Raw genomic sequence first — 18704 nt, forward strand, 5'->3', positions numbered from 1 at the left:
CACTCACTCATACACACAGCATTTACCTGCGCATTCACACAGCATTTACTTGCTCATTCAAACACATTCACTAACTTATTCAAACACATTCACGTATTCATATAGCATTCACACAACACTGACTTGCTTATTGAAACACATATTCATGCATGCAAACAGAATTCCCACAATATGTACTTGCTTATTCACATGCAGCCAAACCCCCACGCATCAAATACTCACTCATTCACCCACGTATACATACAAACGTACACATGCATAATTACATTTTCTACTCATCTCAGCCCTGGTCCCGATACTGCTCCTATCCAGCTACTGCACCAGGAACAGGAACTTGGAAGCACTTCCTTGTTCCTGCACTTGTATTCCGGAGCCGGAGAGCCGATGACACAGCACCCCTAACCCGCCCGCCGGTGTGCTGTACTGTATAAATGTGCAGGAACGCACCCTTACATATACAAACGTGCAGTTGCCCAGTCTGCAACCGCAATGGGCCAGGCAAGACTGGGGAAGCAAAATGCCCAGACCTTGCATGGCTCATTCAGCATCCATGCTGGAGAACTAAACTGTCAAAGGTAAATCGAGTTCCCCTTTGACAGTACAAGCCAGCCCAGGAGCGCTCCCTCAGCTGCAGGGGGGAGTGCTCAGTGACACACTTGGCTGGTGCTACTATTCAATAATGGGTGAGGGTCCAGATGGGTCAACTCCCGCTCGCCCACTATGGACAAGCCGTCCCTGTAAAAAATAATCATCTCTACTGACATCTTGGCATCAGCCTGAGCAGAGATGCCAAGGCTCGGGACTGGTGTTTAAGCTTCCCAGACACTCTTGAGCAGTGTTGGGATAGTCATGGGCGGTTGGAGAAACTCCTGAAGCTGTGGCAGGTTTTAATTTCCAGCTTTGAATCAGGTCCATTCTAATCAGCAAACCATTTCAAACACTTATCGAGCACAGAGGGGAGATAGCTCCCAGTTGGTGACAGACAACACCGTTTTCTAGGTTCTCACCCAAGCTTCAATTAAATGCTTTGCTGATTAGGCCTAGTAAACAAAGGCACATTAGACCAAGCTTAATTGCATAGCTTCTTAAACACATTCCTGATTGCCCATACAGATTAGTCTCCCACGTCAAGCGCCCTGAAAGATTTCATGTAGTGTATGTGGCACTAAATACAATCCAAAGACACCGATCATTTCCCAATCACAAATGTGTTTTCTGTAATGGCAAATTATTTCTTTCTTACCAAGTTGCTCCTGCGTAATCTCTGGTGTTGAGTTTAACGATTTATAGATGTAAGCAACATCTGTAGAAGGATAAAATATGATTAAGTTATAACATTTTCATTACCTTCATTAAATATAATCTTAGTTCCACAAATTGCCTTTAAATGAAATCAGTGCGTAAAATGGTGTGGGATGCATCCTGTGAGAGGAGAACGGTAGACTTATTGTGTGCAAGATGCTCTTTTTTAGAGATGTTATGTAGTAAGTGGGAAGTGCATACTTGCATGTGTGCAAGGATATGGTGGGGTTGTGGAGGAAAGTGGACAGTATTACGTGGTGATGTGTTTGAAATAGATCAAGAAGGATGTGGTATATGTTTATAGTACATGTGAATCCTGTAATATTACTGTGAATGGTATTTCCAAGTAGGGTGAAATGAAGAAGGTTGTGTGCAAGGGCCAGATGGAGGTCACTATGGTACACGAAGTAGAGGATCTCCCAGCCTTTGCTACTCTGTTTCTCCGGTCTCTGACTTTGACGCGCCTGCCTCTCACCCTTGTTTCTATGCCACATTTTGCAGTCTGTTTCTCTGTCACTCTGCCTCTCCCATCTCTGCATTCTATTGATGCAGTTTCCCTCCTATATCTCGCTGTATCGGTTGATATGCTCTTCCTCTCTCATGTCATTACTCTGGCTATATCGTTTTTTTGATTTTCCTCGGTGGTGGTTGCTACTCCTTTTGATTATCTTTCTTGCACTGTCCATTATGCTATTGGTCTGCCCCTCTCTAGTCTGGCTTTTATATTTCCATCTCTCCCCACCTGCTGTTGATCTGTGTTTTATTTTACTGTCTCTAAATGTCTCTTTAGCTCTGCTTCTATCCCTCATTCCTATTGTATGTTTGTTCTATTATTAACTCTGTTTCCCTTCTCACATTCTTGTTTTCGAATGTCTAGTATGATCTCTGTCCCTTAACCACCCCCCCACCTCCTCATCCTCATCCTCCCCGCCACACCTTTGTTCTCCTATATTGCTTATGCTCAGAGTTGCTATCCATCTCCTGTTCTACTGTTTGTCTTTTAACATCGCACCAATAAATATCCAAAAAGCTGAAAATGCCTTTTCCATTTAAAAGTCTAGTGCAGCTTTACCATTGGGGGTTCCTCTTTAGATGCGTGCAAACCTCCTTTTGACCAGTAGGCTGGAAATTATAGATCTAGAGATTTGTCTGACCAGATGCAGCACCTGCTTTAATGCAGATGTTTCACCAACACTGTATGCCATTACAAGTATATGAGTCCATATGAGCTTTGTGTTCTGAGCCATTACAAGTATAGCAGCCCAGATGAGAGGCGTCTGTTCTGAGCCATTACAAGTATAGCAGTCCTCATGGGACGTGCTTCTTCTGAGCCATTGTTAGTATAGCAGCCCAAATGAGATGCGTCTTTTTGGAGCCATTACAAATGTAGTGGCCCTCATGGGATGTGCGTGTTCTACTTCTCTACTGGCTCAAAAGAAGCACATTCCAAGTATAGCAGCCCAAATGAAATGATCAAGTTACTTACCCCTGGTAACGTTCTTGCGACTGGATGTTCCTCCCATGTATTCCTAATCTTTTGACATGTATTGTCCAGCTTCAGATGGTAAAAAAAAAAAAAAAAAACAGCAGAGGCCACTGTGCATCGACTCGATGTCCCTCGGAGGCCTCCATCGAGGGTGATGTCATCGAAGGCATATATAGCAAGCACAGCCCCTGCTGGCTTCAGTTCTGTTTTTTCCCCTTTACAGCAGCAGAATTACCTGCATAATTACGGAAATGACCATACTCAGCCTTGAAGGAACGAAAGCTGTAATAACATGGGAAATTCTACTGCAGGGTAGGCTGGGAAGGCGGTGAGCAATACGTGGGAGGAACATCAAGTCGAAAGCACATTACCAGGGGTAAATAACTTGTTCGTCGAATGGATTGCATCCACCCACGTATTTCTCATCTTTTGATAGACTTCCAAAACAGCATTTGGTTTGGAGGTGGGGGTAGCATATTAGTTTACATGTTGTCATGAACAGAGTGCAGGACTGCTTTATCAAAAGGTACCATCCTGACCGAGGGAAGATCCAAGGCAATAATGCTTTGTGAATGTGTGGATAAAAGACCTTGTTGCCGCCTGACATGTTTTTTATTGGAACACCCCTTTGTAGGGCTGTAGAGGTAGTCATGCCCCTGGTGGAATGGGCCCTTAAACCTTCAGGAGGCTCCTTTCCTGCCAGTCTAACATTCTGAAATGGCCAGAATTATCCATCTGGATAAGGTCTGTTTAGAGACAGCCTGACCCGGTTTATGACCTGTATATCCAATGAAAGCTTGGTCATCAATACGCAGTTTTGACATTCTAGATATATAAAAGCTTAAAGCTCTACGAGGATCCAATCTGTGTAATCTTTTCTCTTTCTTGCTAGGATGAGGTGGTGGATAGAAACAAGGCAGAACAATCTTCTGTCCTATGTGGAAATCAGAAATGATTTGGTAAAAACAAAGGTTTGACCCTTAGAACAACTGTATCCGCTTGGAAGGTAGTAAAGGGTGGCATGGACGAAAGTGCCTGCAACTCGCTCACTGACAAAACAAACACTTCCACCACTAGCTACCCAGTCTCCTCCTACACCACTTTTATTTAAGTAGCTCTACACACGAGTCACAAAACGGTTCTGTATATTCCATTTGTATAAAACACTGACCAAAACCAATATAGAACACATATTTTAATTAATATCACATCAATGTTTAAAAACTTGTCAGCACAGGAACAATAACCAACACAGGTAAACACACTTGCACACCAAAATAAGTGTAGTTCAATGAAAGGTAATCGGAGAAATAAACATTATGGTAAATTGTTCAAGGTGCAGGGGAGAAAAACACAGCCTTGGTATCTAGGCTGGATATATACAGAGAACAAGAGAGGAATCCAGTAAGGATAGCTACGTCCCCTGCACACTTTCTGAAAGGCCACAGATAGCCTATTGGAGACTAAGTATCGAGTTTTAAGTAATTATGATCACTTGAAATCTCATGTAAGTACAATTTCAATAAAGAGTTCAATAGAGAGTTTGTGTTTATAAAAAACAATTTTTGCTTTTTATTTGCATCTTGATATGCCCAACGCGTTTCGAGTTGTGTACAGTCTTCATCAGGGGCAGCATATTCAACAATTAAAGTCTACAAAAAGAAAGATTGTATACAACAATATATTAGTATTTGTTTAGTACAACTTGTGTTAATCAAATAGAACATCAATTTGAAAAATCACAATTGTTATTTTTAAAGAATTAGTATCTTTTTTGTAACAAAACATCCTGACATTTGTTTAGTGATCCCATTGTGACTCATCACTAGAAGAGCAGATATTAATGTGGAGCAGTATTAAATTGTACGCGAGTATTGAAAAATATAATGGCAGGTATCTAAGAAGAAAATAATTGGTGCGTGCCAGAACTGGCGCGATCCGTCTTACTCTTGCGCTCAATGCGGGTAAGAGAAGAGTTATGCATTTATAGAGGAAAGATATAAGAGAAAATAAAGGATGATGTGCAATCTAAACAGGCATAAATGTGAAACGGAAAATCATTATCTTACCGAAATAAATTTTCCCAAAAAAAGCAAAAGTTGCTGGATATGTCAGTTGGAATTAGCCAGAAGTGCTCCAGACGTTCAACCAGTAAGTAATGTAGGTGTCTTAAATGTAAGTAACCTAATATCTACAAAAAGGAGGAATGTATGACAAGGGATTTAGTATACTCAAAGTATCTAGGCGTAAGCCAAATAGTATTTGCTGTAAAGAGTACTTACTAGTTCATCACCGGCGAGTAGGGAAGCGTCCGAATGCGGTCAGGAGCCGCGATCGAGTGAGCTAGTTGATACACTGCCGTGTATTTATACAAATGGCGGCTATGACGTCATACGCGCATGCGCCAGCGACGTCAGACAATGTTGTGACGTCACTCAACGTGATAAAAGGCGACAACATCAGACATTTCTACAATGGCAAAAAAATCATGCTAAGGAACTTTGCAATATGTGATACGAAAAATGCAATTTACGCTATCCGCTGCCCATGCGGCATATACTACGTTGGCAAAACGAACAGGAAAGTTAAAGACAGGTGGACAGAGCATCCTGTATCAGGACAAAAAACTGCAAATCCCCAGTGTACAGACATTTCCGAGACAAGAAGCACAATGTTTCACAAATGAGATTTGTGGTACTGGAAGTTTTACGACCTCTGAGCAGAGGTGGTAATCTTCCAAAACAAACAAACTAGATGCTATGACCCCTCTTGGGATCAATGAGGACTACTACTTAGGCCCATTTTTAAAATTCAGATCACATTCTACATGCTAAGACACAATTTAAGTATTTTAGGCCTGCCAAGTTGTTGTCACTAAGAATGTACATCCAAAACTCAATGTATCAGCTAAACTCCATAATTCTTCTTACTCTACATTGAACATGTCTGAGATTCATCTGCTGTTTCTTAATGTTTGCATTCTGTGTTCATGTTGGCCACTAGTTGGCATTAGAATGTACACCCACAAAATGTTGGGTCAGTGACTACATATATTTCTTTGTACACTTCAAAAACATCTGTTTGTATTGCTGTGAAATATGTACAAACTGAGATTTTAGGATTCCTTATTTTACTGTTACATAATGCACTAGGCACTCTGATATACACTAGCTACATCTACTTTTCGTGGATCTATTTATCACCTGCCCGCCCGGTTTATTTCCGAGCATGGTACTCCCAATACGGTTTTTCAGACATAGGATCATCTACTCCACACCATCACCTGGTTCTATCTGGTGTACCCCCTTTGATCCACCCTTAGGCTCTTAACCAACGGCATTTCCCGATTTTTTGCATCAATTAAATTCATTATATTATTTCGGCACTTATTTTTCTATCTACTCTTATGTTTCTCAAAAAGGGCATTATGTTTATCAATATCCGTTCCTCCATTCATTTAAATAATTTCAACACTTACATCTTTCTTGGCATTGTTTATGTTCATTCGCGCATGCGTGAGTGACGTCACGACATTGTCTGACGTCGCTGGCGCATGCGCGTATGACGTCATAGCCGCCATTTGTATAAGTACATGTCCGTGTATCAACTAGCTGACTCGATCGTGGCTCCTGACCACATTTGGACGCTTCCCTACTCGCCGGTGATGATCTAGTAAGTACTCTTTACAGCATATACTATTTGGCTTACCCCTAGATACTTTGAGTATACCAAATCCCTTGTCATACATTCCTCCTTTTGTAGATATTAGGTTACTCACATTTAAGACACCTACATCACTTACCTGGTTGAACGTCTGGAGCACTTCTGGCTAATTCCAACTGACATATCCAGCAACTTTTGCTTTTTTTGGGAAAATGTATTTCGGTAAGATAATGATTTTCCATTTCACATTTATGCCTGTTTAGATTGCACATCATCCTTTATTTTCTCTTATATCTTTCCTCTCTATAAATACATAACCCTTCTCTTCCCCGCATTGAGCGCAAGAGTAAGACGGACCGCGCCACTTCTGGCACGCACCAAATATTTTCTTCATAGATACCTGCCATTATTTTTTTCAATACTCACGTACAATTTAATACCGCTCCACATTAATATCTGCTCTTCTAGTGATGAGTCACAATGGGGTCACTAAACAAATGTCAGGATGTTTTGTTACAAAAAAGATACTAATTCTTTAAAAATAACAATTGTGATTTTTCGAATTGATGTTATATTTGATTAACACAAGTTGTACTAAACAAATACGAATATATTGTTGTATACAATCTTTCTTTTTGTAGACTTTAATTGTTGAATATGCTGCCCCTGATGAAGAGTGTACACAACTCGAAACGCGTTGGGCATATCAAGATGCAAATAAAAAGCATTAATTGTTTTTTATAAACACGAACTCTCTATTGAACTCTTTACTGAAATTGTACTCACATGAGATTTCAAGTGATCATAATTACTTAAAACTCGATACTTAATCTCCATTAGGCCATCTCTGGCCTTTCCTTTCAGAAAGTGTGCAGGGGACGTAGCTATCCTCACTGGATTCCTCTCTTGTTCTCAGCACAGGAACAATATACAGCCTAAACAGGGTTAATTCTCTGTTGCGTATAAAGAAGACATAAAACACTCCACTATTTACATATTTGTAGATGGAGGTACATTTCATTGAAACACCAGTGAAGGGTTAGTAGCAGAGGTGACCGATTTTGTCTCAACCACAAAAGGAGCGATGTTTATAGTGTGGGAGATCAACTCGCTTGAGATGGATATGGCATGAAACTTTCATATAAACAAACTGAATCAGATGTAATACAATGTTTTCACATGAGGCGTTAACACTCTAGTGTGTCTCTGGGAACTGCAACGACACCAGAGATGGATTACTCATGTGCTCAGTGGGTTACCGAAGCCCGTCTTCAGGACGCTAGATCTATAGAGGCACGGTATATAAGCCGTGCCATGCACAGACCCATGTGCAACAAAACTAAAACCTGTGGGTAAAATAAAACAAAATAATTTTTGTTTTATTGATTTGGTCAGACCAAAATGCTATTTGTATCGTGTAAAGAGGAGTGGTCCACTAACCTTCCGGTTGGTGGTACTTGGCGTGGGGGACCAAAGCCATTTATAAATTGTTGAGTACTTCAAATATGAGGCCTCATTCGGAGCGTTTCCGTTTTCATTGCTATTATAAGGGGTTTAAGCACATCCAAAATATGGATTATGGTAATTGTTTCATGCAAATCCCCATTGGCAAAAAATATTATATATATCTTGCATTCATTACCTTGGTGGAGTCATGAAGGATCATGATGCCATCCTGGTTGGCTCAGATTCAAAATGAATCTGATGTTCCGCCTTGGGTATACTGACCTAGCAGAATCAAAGTATAAGAGCCCATATTTAGAAGAAGTTGCTAGGCTCGACTCCATGGGCTGATGTTAGAGCTACCAATGGAATAGTTTTAAAGGTTAGCAACCTTAAAGGAGACGAGTGTAAAGGTTCAAAAGGTGCACACATTCGGAATTTTAGAACAGAATTAATGTCCCAAGTTGGAATCTTGAAAGGAGATTTGGGGCTGCAGTGGGGGTGGGGGGAAACATTGGTGAGCCCCTTCAGAAATGGTGTCACCAGTGGAATTTTGAAATATGAACATTCCTCTGACGAGCGCTTAAAAGATGGACAGCGCCGCCAAATAGCCTTTAATAGTACCAATCTGGAGCCCCAGATTGGCCAAAGATAATAGAAGGGATAAGATATCCGGTGTTTTACACAGAAAAGGATCTACATACTTGTCTTTGCACCAGTTGCAGAATTTGTTCCAACGGCAACAGTACAAACACTTTGTTGCTGGCCTTCTGGGCGAAAGCAGAATCTCCATTACGTCAACCAGGAGGTCCAAATCCTTCTATCTCAGCCTTTCAGAAACCAAGCGTGAAGGTTGAGAGTCTTGACCTCTGGCTGGAGAACCCAACCCTCCTCTCACGAGAGAAGGTCCTCTCTTTGTGGAAGACGCATTGGAGGACAGATGGACATGCCCAGAAGGCCTGGATACCACGTCCTCCTAGCGAACTCTGGGGCAATTAGGATCATGTGTTTACCAAACTTTCTCAACCTTCTGATCACTTGAGGAATGACGGTGACTGGAAGAAAGGCATACAGGAGTGGATATTCCCAGTCCACCACAAACGCGTCTCCTAGAGCTGCTCTTGGAGGAAATTCCCTGGAGCAGTACAGTTCGCACTTCCAATAGACACCAGTCGTGAACAGATCCACTTGAGGGATTTCCCAAAGGGTGAAGATCTCTTGAAGGACTTCCTGAGCTAGTTACCACTCATGGGAGACTGTGCTCTGCTTGCTCAGAGTGTCTGCCGCCGTGTTCTCCACTCCGGCTGGGTGAACTGCCGATAAGAGATTCCTTCTTGTATTGCCCAGTCCGAGCTGCATTGCCTCTCTGTACAGTGGTAGTGACCCTACACCTCCCCTCTTATTGAGGTAGTACATGGCCACAATGTTTTGTCCATCATTATCAGGACATTCTTTCCCCGTACCAAGGGCAGGAAGGCCTACAGCGCTAATCTGATTGCCCTTAGCGCCAAAAGATTGATATGTAGTTTGGAGTCCGATGGAGACCAACGACTGCTGACTGTCAGATCGTTGGTATGGGCTCCCCACCCCGTTATCGAGTCATCCGTCACTACTAATATCTCCGCCCATTGTTACTAAAAAAAGGGTTCTCACTTCAGAATATTGTCCTCGCAGGCCCACCACAGAAGGTCCTGTGCGACCCTGCTTGGAACCTTTTGTAGGTCAGACATCTTTCCTGAGAACTGGGACCATTGAGTTCTTAGAGCCCATTGAAGGGATCTCATTCTCAGACGGGCCCTTTGGCACCAGAAAAATGCAGGATGCCATGAAGCCGAGCAACCTCAAAAAACCCGAAGGCCGGTAGACTCTGGGCCTTCTGAAATTTGGTAACCATATGCAAAATGTCTTGAGCACTCACCTCAGGTGGCGAGCTCTTTCCCAAGGAAGTATCCAGTAGAGCTCCAAAGAACTGGAGCTTTTAAGAAGGTGTCATTTGGGAATTTTTGTATTTGAGGGTGAAGATCAGTCTGTGAAGAGAGTGGCTGGTGACGTTGAGATGATCCTAGGCATGTTCGGGAGAATGCACCCTGATCAGCCAATTGTCTAGGTAGGACTAGACTTGAATCCCCCCCTCCCCTGAGACTCGCTGCCACCACCACCATCAGTTTGGTGAAAACCCTCGGGCGGAGGTTAGCCCAAATGGCATAATTCGAAATTGATAATGACAACTGCCAACTGCTAACTTCAGGTATTTTCTATGCTTGAGATGGATTGGCAAATAAAAATAAGCATCCTGAAGGTCCAATGACACCAACCAATCCTGGAGTTGGAGGACCTGAAGGATCTGAGAAAGTGTGACCATCTTGAACTTGTCCTTCCTGAAGAACTTGTTCAAGTATCTCAAGTACAATATGGGTCTCAGTTCTCTGTCCTTTTTGGGTATTAGGAAATAAGGGGAATACCAACCCTTGTTCCTCTCCGCTACAGGCACTGGTTCTATAGCGCCTTTCTCTAGCAGGGTTAAAATCTCCTGCACAAGGAGCAGATGCAGAATCCTCAAAGAGTGGTTCCCCGGTGGATTGTTCAGAGGTCTCCTTAAAAAGGGAAGGCAGTAACTGTGGGCTACTGTTTGTAGAGCCAAGATGCCAAAGTAATGTCTCGCCATTCTTCTAGATGCTGAGACAGCCTGCCCCCCCACTGGTTAACTGTGACTCAAGACCTCAGAGGTTTTGAGGCGGCGGATGTAACAGCAGATGGTAAGGAAGCTGCTGCTTGAGCTGGCTTTGCACCCCTTCTTCGTCCACCATAAGGAAATCTTCTTTGGCCTCTTTCACTGGCCATTCCTCTCGCCCTTTCAACTGTGGAGCAGTAGCGAAAATATCTACCCCACCAAGGTTGTGCACTAGGTCGAAAAGGCAGAGGTTTACTAATAACAGCACCTACAAATTTGGCTGCCGGCTTCGAGGTCTGCAACTTCTAAAGACTCTCGTCAGCCTTGTTGCCAAAAAGGTGAGACCAGTCAAAAGGCATGTTGAGTCTGGATTACACATCCGGTGCAAAAACAGACTTCCACAACCACGTAAACCTGCGCATAACGGTACTGGTAGCCATGGCTCTGCTGATGCTATCAGCAGAATCCAAACCTGACTGAAGAGACTCGCACATGGCCTCTTTGCCGACACTAACTATGGCTAAGAACCAGTCTCTTTCATCCCCGTCGGGAATGTGGTCTGCCGCCATGGAAATGCAGTCTCATAGAGTGAACGTAAACTTTGCGAGGGCACAAGTGGAGTTCGGCAATTAGAGTGCTATGCTACCTGCAGAAAAATACCTTTCCTGCACATCCATCTACTCATTTGTCGTCCCTATCAGGACGGATTATAGGATACACCGTTTGTTTAGATGTCGCAGTAGCTGCCTGCACCGCCAAACTCTACGGAGTGGGGTGTTTTGATAGGTAGTCGGTGTCAGTACTGGAAGGGAGGTACTGCTTGGTCAAGTTTTTATTAACAGCCGGATTGGCCTCTGCTGTCTGCCAATTCGTCGCCACCCTTTTTTGCAAGGCAATGTGGAATGGTAAAATGGGATCCAATTGCGGACCTTTGTCTAGAATGTCAATAAGGTCATCTTGTTCATACAGTAATCGAGGTCTACGCCAAACCATGTAGTCCACTACTTTTGACGTAAGTTGCCTTCAGGATGCATCTGCATGCTCCCCACTCTCATCCTGGACTCCTCTGCAATGAAACTCTCTGGTACATTAGGCATACCATATTGTAGGCCAAATGGGGCCTCTTCATCAGCCAGCTCATCTTCCTCAAAGAGTAGTCATCGAGACCTTCTTTATCGGCACCATTGGTTTGACTGGGGTGCTCAGCGTTGATGAACAGCTGGCAAAGATGGCGCAGCTGGCATCGATGTCGAGGGTTTGGCAGGCGTCGAAGTGGTCAATGGCATCCACGACCTTAACTTGTGTTTACGGCTCGACTGATCCTTTGATGAGTCATCGAATGGAGGCCTTGACAGCTCACGATGCTGATCCAGCCTTCGTCCTAGGCTCCAGGGCGCGCAGGATTTAGGTCGAGCCCATTCCTTCCCGGCTTCTTTCAGAGGCGCACTAGGAGCATGGCTTGGAGGCTTTTGCTTTTCAAATATCTTGAGCATCTCAGCTCGGAAAGCCTCCCACTCGGCCGGAATGGACTTTTTGGTTGGACAAGCAACTCTCTCGGGGGAAGCGTCCGACGACGAAGTCAACCTGTGGTGCCTTTTCGATTTCTTCAAGGACGAAGAGTGGCGGGAGCCACTCCTCGATCTCGACCGCTTGGCCTTCTTCCTCTGAGGAGAGTCTCCTCTTGACTTGTCAGTCGAAGGTTTCACGGTCTGGGTAGGGGATTTAGAGATTCGGCCTACCTTCAACTTCCCTCTTACGTTCCTTCAAGGCCTTGCCAGTCATAGACTGGCACTTGGAGCTGTCAGAGGTGTCATGGTCCGCTCCGAGGCACCACAAACAAATTTGGTGGGGATTGGTCGGAGGCATTTTTGAACCGCAATCCCAACACCTTTTGAAACCGGACGTCGGAGTCGTCGGTGTCGATGAAGAAGACATCTAGATCTCGAAAAAAGTGAAGTCGTCACAAGAGTGAAGAAGCGCACTGTATTCTTCAAAGCAAATGCTGTCACGGAAAAATGCAACTGAAGCCAACGGCCGCTGCACGTGCTATATATGCCTTTGAAGACATCAACCTCGACGGAGGACTTCAAGGGACATCGAGTCGACGCCATCAACACACAGCGCCCTCTGCTGAAAAGAAATGAAGCAGGACAATAAATGTCAAAAGATGAGGAATACGTGGCAGGACACAATCCATTCAAAGTGTCTGTTCTGAGCCATTATAAGTATAGTGGTCCGCATGGGATGTGCACGTTCTACTTCTGAGTCATTACATGCATAGCACAATGAGGTGTGCATTCTTTGCCATTACAAGTATAGCAGCCCTGAAAAGGTGTGTTTTCCGAGACATTACAGGTATAGCAGCCCAATGAGTCTGTTCTGAGCCATTGCAGGTTTCTGCTGAGTGTTCTACTTCTGAGCCATTACAAGTACAGCAGCCCAAATGAGATGGGTCTGTTCTGAGCCATCACAGGTATAGCATCCCAGATGAGGTGTGCTGAGCCATTACAAGCATAGCGGCCCTGAAAAGTTGTTTTCTCAGCAATCACAGGTATAGCAGCCCTGATTAATTGTTTCTTCTGAGCCATTACAAGTTGAACATCCCGGATGAAATGTGTTTGTTCTGAATCTCTGAACATTTAGAATCCCTTTTGATAAGTCGAACGCTAAGTCAACTGTGTTACAAATGAATGTTACCTGCATCTTAAATGCATATCTCTTATGCAGACTCATTAACTCGCCTATCAACAGGATTTGAACTAGCAGGTTACACAATCTCTGCAGCAGGGTTATTGACCCACTGAGCTGCCTTTCCCAACAGGCTGTTGACACTGAAAGGCACAGAGTTACTGGCAGTTCCATGCGAGGCTTGCCTGACATAAATGGCTCGTCAAAAATTCTATCCTACATTAGTTAGGAGATTCATAATGACACTTTGAAATGTGCTAGATTTTTGGCAGGGGGACTCAGTAATCTAACACGCGGGAAGCGGATGTTTTGAAAAGCGCAAGACCGAGTAGAAGGGATTGAATTATATGACAGCAATGCCATCTTCTCACACTGTCGGAGGTTGGTGGCAAGGAATCAGACGCTGTTCTTGCTCAGTACTTCAGCTCTCTGCAGAAAATGGCACCACATGTCTGTGCTTTAACAGCAGCTCTGTTAAGAAATTCAGGTACTGTCCCAAAACATTGCATCATGCCCACATTCCTTAGCAGGACTGCTATCAGCCCTGCTGTGAATATTTGGCTTTGTGCCATGGCATGAGTATAGCAGTTCCGTTAATAAATCAGGCTACTTTGCCTGAATATATAGCAGTCCTGTTGAGAGGTACCGGTACAAACAGTGCCATTGAAAATATATAGAGAACTGCTTCTACCTGTATCCATTATACCTGCTTATGGTGGGTGGTCAGAAAAGGAGTTAAAGTTCAGACCACATGCCTACCTATCTGTTGCTCTCTATGAAAACAAACTATGTATAGTGCCCTTTCATGCATATGAACACATGCAATCTTAAGACTAAAAAAACCACAACATTTCTCCTTCTAACAAAAGCCAAACAACTGCTTGCTGGGAGGCTCACCTGAAACGCTCAAGAGATCAAGAACCCCAAGCCATTGAATGCAATTGATTTGTTTCTGTGATGAAAAGAAAAAAGTAAGAAATGCCCATGCTGCTTCAACTGCACTGCCTCTATTAAAGCAGATTAAGACCAAGGAAAATGAAGCAGAAATGAAGCCGTTGTTTAAGACAATTTTCAATTTACAGAATACTACCAGTGGAATCTAAGTGATTTGGCCGCGGTAGAAACTACCGCGGCCGAAACGTTCGCATTAAAAAGGTGTGAACTACCAAAAGTTTGCACCTTTCTCATGCGGACACACAAACATACTCACACCCACACACACAACACTCCCATAACACCTCCCCACCCACACCCCCAACATAAACAAACCCCATTTACCTTCATCTTCACGCTGGGTTCCTGCAGCGCCAGTTCCCTTTCACTTCCGTGATCGGGAACCGGTGCCACAGCATCCTTTTTTTTTTGTTTTTTTTTTTGTTTTTAAATGGAAGGCTGCGGCGGTGTCCCCCGAAACCCCCGCTCACTATACCATGAAGTGTAGTGAGCGGGGCCATGCGGATGACACCCCCGCAGCCCCTGTTTTTTTTTTTACAGTGCTACCACCAAAGGTTCGAGCTTTTGGTGTTCGAACCTTTGGTGGTAGCATTTTTAGAAATTTTGCTCATTGCAACCTTTTTTTGTCGGTCAAATCGCCCTATACCCTACCAGTGTCTTAAAGAAAAGTGAAAAGCATGTCCATGATTCAAGATGCTTTAATAACACTAACCTACAAAATGCAGGCAGTTGAACACAGTGAACAAAACACAAATTCAATTCCCTTTATATTACTCAGAAACTATTATCTTGATAGAATTATTAACAGAGGAGTGTGCTAAAAAAATTAAACCGACCAGGACTCAGCCCAGTTGCATCTTTCAAGGAACTATGTGGATTGCTAAAGTAAAGAGTGTATTTGCAAGCTGATGCTGGCCAGGCTGTCAGCAGTGAGCTCCGTGATTTATGAGGGTGCTGCCATAAATAGCCTGGGTAAGTGGTACAAAAGGAATAATTAGAAAGGGCTGTATTGACAAGATGTCTGTGTGTAAAAATTATAAGTTACTCAATGTAGTGGCTAACTTACTCTTAGTCCCCGTTCCTCCATACTGCATGGGTGTCCCTTCCCAGAGACGGGAGACCTTTTTCAGCAGAAACAAAATTCCTTCCCCTTTAAAATGAGAGCCGCGGCCCTGGGAGCATGCGCTGACCTGACTCGCCCTCCGCCGCCACACCGCAGTCCCCATAGACGCATCGACAATATATTAGCATTGCATAATGACACCAGTTTTATTAGGAGGGAGGATGGTGGATCGTATGGAGGAAAGGGGACTAAGGACTAAGAGTATGGTAGTCACTACAGTGAGTAACTTATTACTCTTACGTCCCGTCCCCTTTCCTACATACTGCATGGGCAATTATAAATTAATGCAGCCCTAGGGTGTAGAGGAGACCCTCCTTAAGCAAATATGTTTCTTAGCACCGCCTGTCCGACAACCGCATCTGGTCTAGAGCCAGCACCCGTCACGGGACCTGCCGTTGGAATGCAATGGCCATGTGGCCTTGGCTCCGACCACATGGGCATGCACGTTAGCTGGAAGTGGCTTGTGCTGCCCCTCATAGGTCTCCTTGATGGCCGAGACCATCCACCGTGCCATAGAGGCCTTGGATGCCGAATAACAGGGCCTTGACCCACCAAAGGTAACCGAGTGTGTACAACTTGCTGAAGCCCTGGGTCCTGCCCGAGTAGAATCTCAGAGCGCGTCTGACATCCAGACAGTGCAGGACCCACCGAGCCTCGTCCTTAGGCTCAGCAAAGAACGTAGGTAGGACGATTTCCATGTTTAGATGAAAAGCGGAGGGTACCTTTGAAAGGAACGCTGGGTAAGTCCGTAGGACTACCTTATCCTTGTGAAATGTAGTACATGGCTCCGACGCCACCAGAGCCTGGATCTCGTTGACTGTGCGAGCTGAAGTGAGGCCCACTAGCAGGGCTGTCTTAATGCTGACCAGCCTGATGTCCGCGGATGACATTGGCTCAAACGGCTTGTGCGCCAAGGTGCCCAACACTACATTGAGGTCCCACACGGAGTGTGGTTTCTTAATGGGCGGGTGAAGTCTGCCCATCAAATGCCTCTTGACTATCGGGTTGGAAAAGGAGACTACCTCCTCCTACGAGTTTCTATAGGCCCCAATGGCTGCCAAATACGTGCGGCATGTGTCCACCTGCACGCCCGAGTGTGCAAGGTGAGCCGAGAAGGAGAGCACATCGTCCAACTTGCACGTAAGGGGGTCAATCTCCTCAGAGTCTGCTCAGTGACAGAACCTAGTCCATTTACTCTTGTACTGGCTCCTGGTTAGCCTGTGAGAGGCTGAGGTGTCTTAGCATGACCTGCTCAGGAACCATGCTGCGGAGGCTAGTTTCTGTGGCGTGGGGTGGTTGACCCTGCCCCCCTGTTGCACCAGGGCATGTGCTAGGCGTGTCGGAAAGGTGAACGGGTGGCCTGTCCGAGAGGCTGAGCAGCGTCAAGAACCATGGTCTCGCCGGCTACCATGGAGCCATCAGAATGATGCTGAGGTGACAAGATTCCTTTATTTTGCAGATCATCCTGTGGACCAGTGGTGTGGGCAGAAGGCGTATGCTGCCATGCCGTTCCACTGAATCAGAAATGCGTCGCTCAGGGAGCCTGGGTGTTGTCCCTGCCAGGACGCGAACTGCTGGCACTTCTTGTTGTCCCAGGAAGCAAATAGATCCACCTGAGGATGCCCCCAGCTGCTGACGATCTCCCTCAGCACCTGGTCGTTCAATTGCCACTCGTAATTGTCTGCTCCCAGCCTGCTGAGTCTGTCCGGCTCAAAGCTGGACTCCCTCGGAAGGTGGACAGCCGTGAGGTAGATTTTGTTCTCCAGTGCCCATTCCCACATGCTGATGTCTGCACGGTGGAGGGGGATCTGGTAGCCCCCCTGCTTGTTGACATAGTACATGCTGGTGGAGGTTTCTGGATGAGGACAACCTTGACCCCAATGACCGTAAGGAAAGCTTTGAGTGCTAGGCAGATGGCATTCAGTTCCATCCAGTTGATATGAGACTCCTGCTCCTGCCGGGTCCAGACTCCATGGACGCTGTGGCTGTATAGGGTAGACCCCCAACCCTCGAGGAGGAGTACGTAGTCTACCAAAAGGGCTTGCCTGTCCACAGTTTGCAGTCCCAGGACCACCATATGAGGTCTGAGTGGAGAGAATGAGGAATGCGGACCAGCTCCGCTTGGGAGCTACGCTCCCCGATTCCATGAGGCTGCAGTGCAGCTGTAGTCTCCTCATCCAGAGTCTCGTGTGGGGGGTGGCTAGCGGGACCGCCGCCATTAGTCCCAATAAGTGTTGGTACCACTAGAGCGAAGTCACTTCCCGGGTGAGGAAGTGAGCCATGGCCCTTGATGTTAGAAGAAACCCCAGGTCCGTGTGGATGCATTGGAAAAAGCACCATCAACACTACCTCAAATGGAAACCAAGATGGCGTCTCCTGTGTTCCTTATCTATGGAACAAAGAAGCAGGTCTAGATTATTTTCCAAGATAGCAGATCCGCCTCCTCCTTCCATCTACACCGGGAAGGAACAGGTAGGCGCGTTGCTACTTTGCTCATTTCTCAGCCCATTCCTTTGCCTTGCCTTGGTTTTAGAATTCTCCCTGCTACTCTGTAGCATTTCTCTCCTTTTTTTGCTCTTTGTTCTCTTCCTTTTTTTTTCCTGTTTAATGATTAGTATCTTTGCCTTTTCCTCCTTTTCTTATCTGGTTACATACGTCTTCCTGTTAATTTTATTCCCGTTTCTGCTTGATCTGTCTTTCCTCCGCTCCCTTTTTCTTTCTGTTCTTAGCCTTCCGAGTATTCCTTCCCGCGGCTTCCTCACTGTGCCCCTGTCTCCTTCGGCACTGCGGCCGCCTCATGCTACTGGGGCCATCATCCACAGCTCCTCTGTCATCCACGGCGCTGCAGCAGCTATCCTGTTACCTCGGCCGCTCTGCTAAAGCGGCTTCCAGAAGTCCGACTCCTGTTCTACCGGCTGTCCATGGCTACAAGGATTATAAAATCCATTTACCGCCCACATTCTATTCCAAACCCTATTGAATACTACAAACTCTTGCTTCCTTATCATACTACAAGGATTCCTATTCCATCACCAGTCATCAAGGATTGTTTGCGGTTGCTGAACTACCAATCCATCTCTTCCGGGTTTTTTGCCCCACGAGGGCTTCCCCACGGGTGCTGCCCCGGGGGTGCACAGAGAACAGTTACTGGCCTCTGAAGACTTAGAGGGAAGCATCCATATTCCACCAGAACAAGATCAGCAAGAAAGCAAAACCGATCACTGTGAGTACAAATTTGCTAATTAAGAACTGTAAGACTTGATGGTCGGAATCTTTTCCTCTGAGGGGAAAACCCTCTCAGAGCACGTCTCCCAGATGAGGTCCAGGAAAATAAGTCTCTGCGTGGGTTGCAGCTGCAACTTCTTGAGGTTGAG

The 18704-nt window shown here is 45.2% G+C and overlaps 1 protein-coding gene across 8 annotated transcripts in view; it reads right to left on the reverse strand.

The window, feature by feature from the left end:
- The window catches only part of CHFR (checkpoint with forkhead and ring finger domains), an 893929-nt gene that overhangs the window by 677838 nt on the left and 197387 nt on the right, over positions 1-18704 (reverse strand). For 7 of the 8 annotated variants that reach the window (XM_069620000.1, XM_069619998.1, XM_069619999.1 and 4 more), the window contains one exon: positions 1244-1303. The exons of the other annotated variant lie outside the window; for it this stretch is intronic. In XM_069620000.1, the coding sequence (XP_069476101.1) occupies positions 1244-1303 (60 nt within the window). The remainder of the gene's footprint in view (positions 1-1243; positions 1304-18704) is intronic. 8 annotated transcript variants of the gene reach the window in all.

The sequence above is a fragment of the Ambystoma mexicanum genome, chromosome 10, assembly GCF_040938575.1.
Source record: "Ambystoma mexicanum isolate Mex_15411 chromosome 10, UKY_AmexF1_1, whole genome shotgun sequence".
NCBI classification, from domain to species: domain Eukaryota; kingdom Metazoa; phylum Chordata; class Amphibia; order Caudata; family Ambystomatidae; genus Ambystoma; species Ambystoma mexicanum.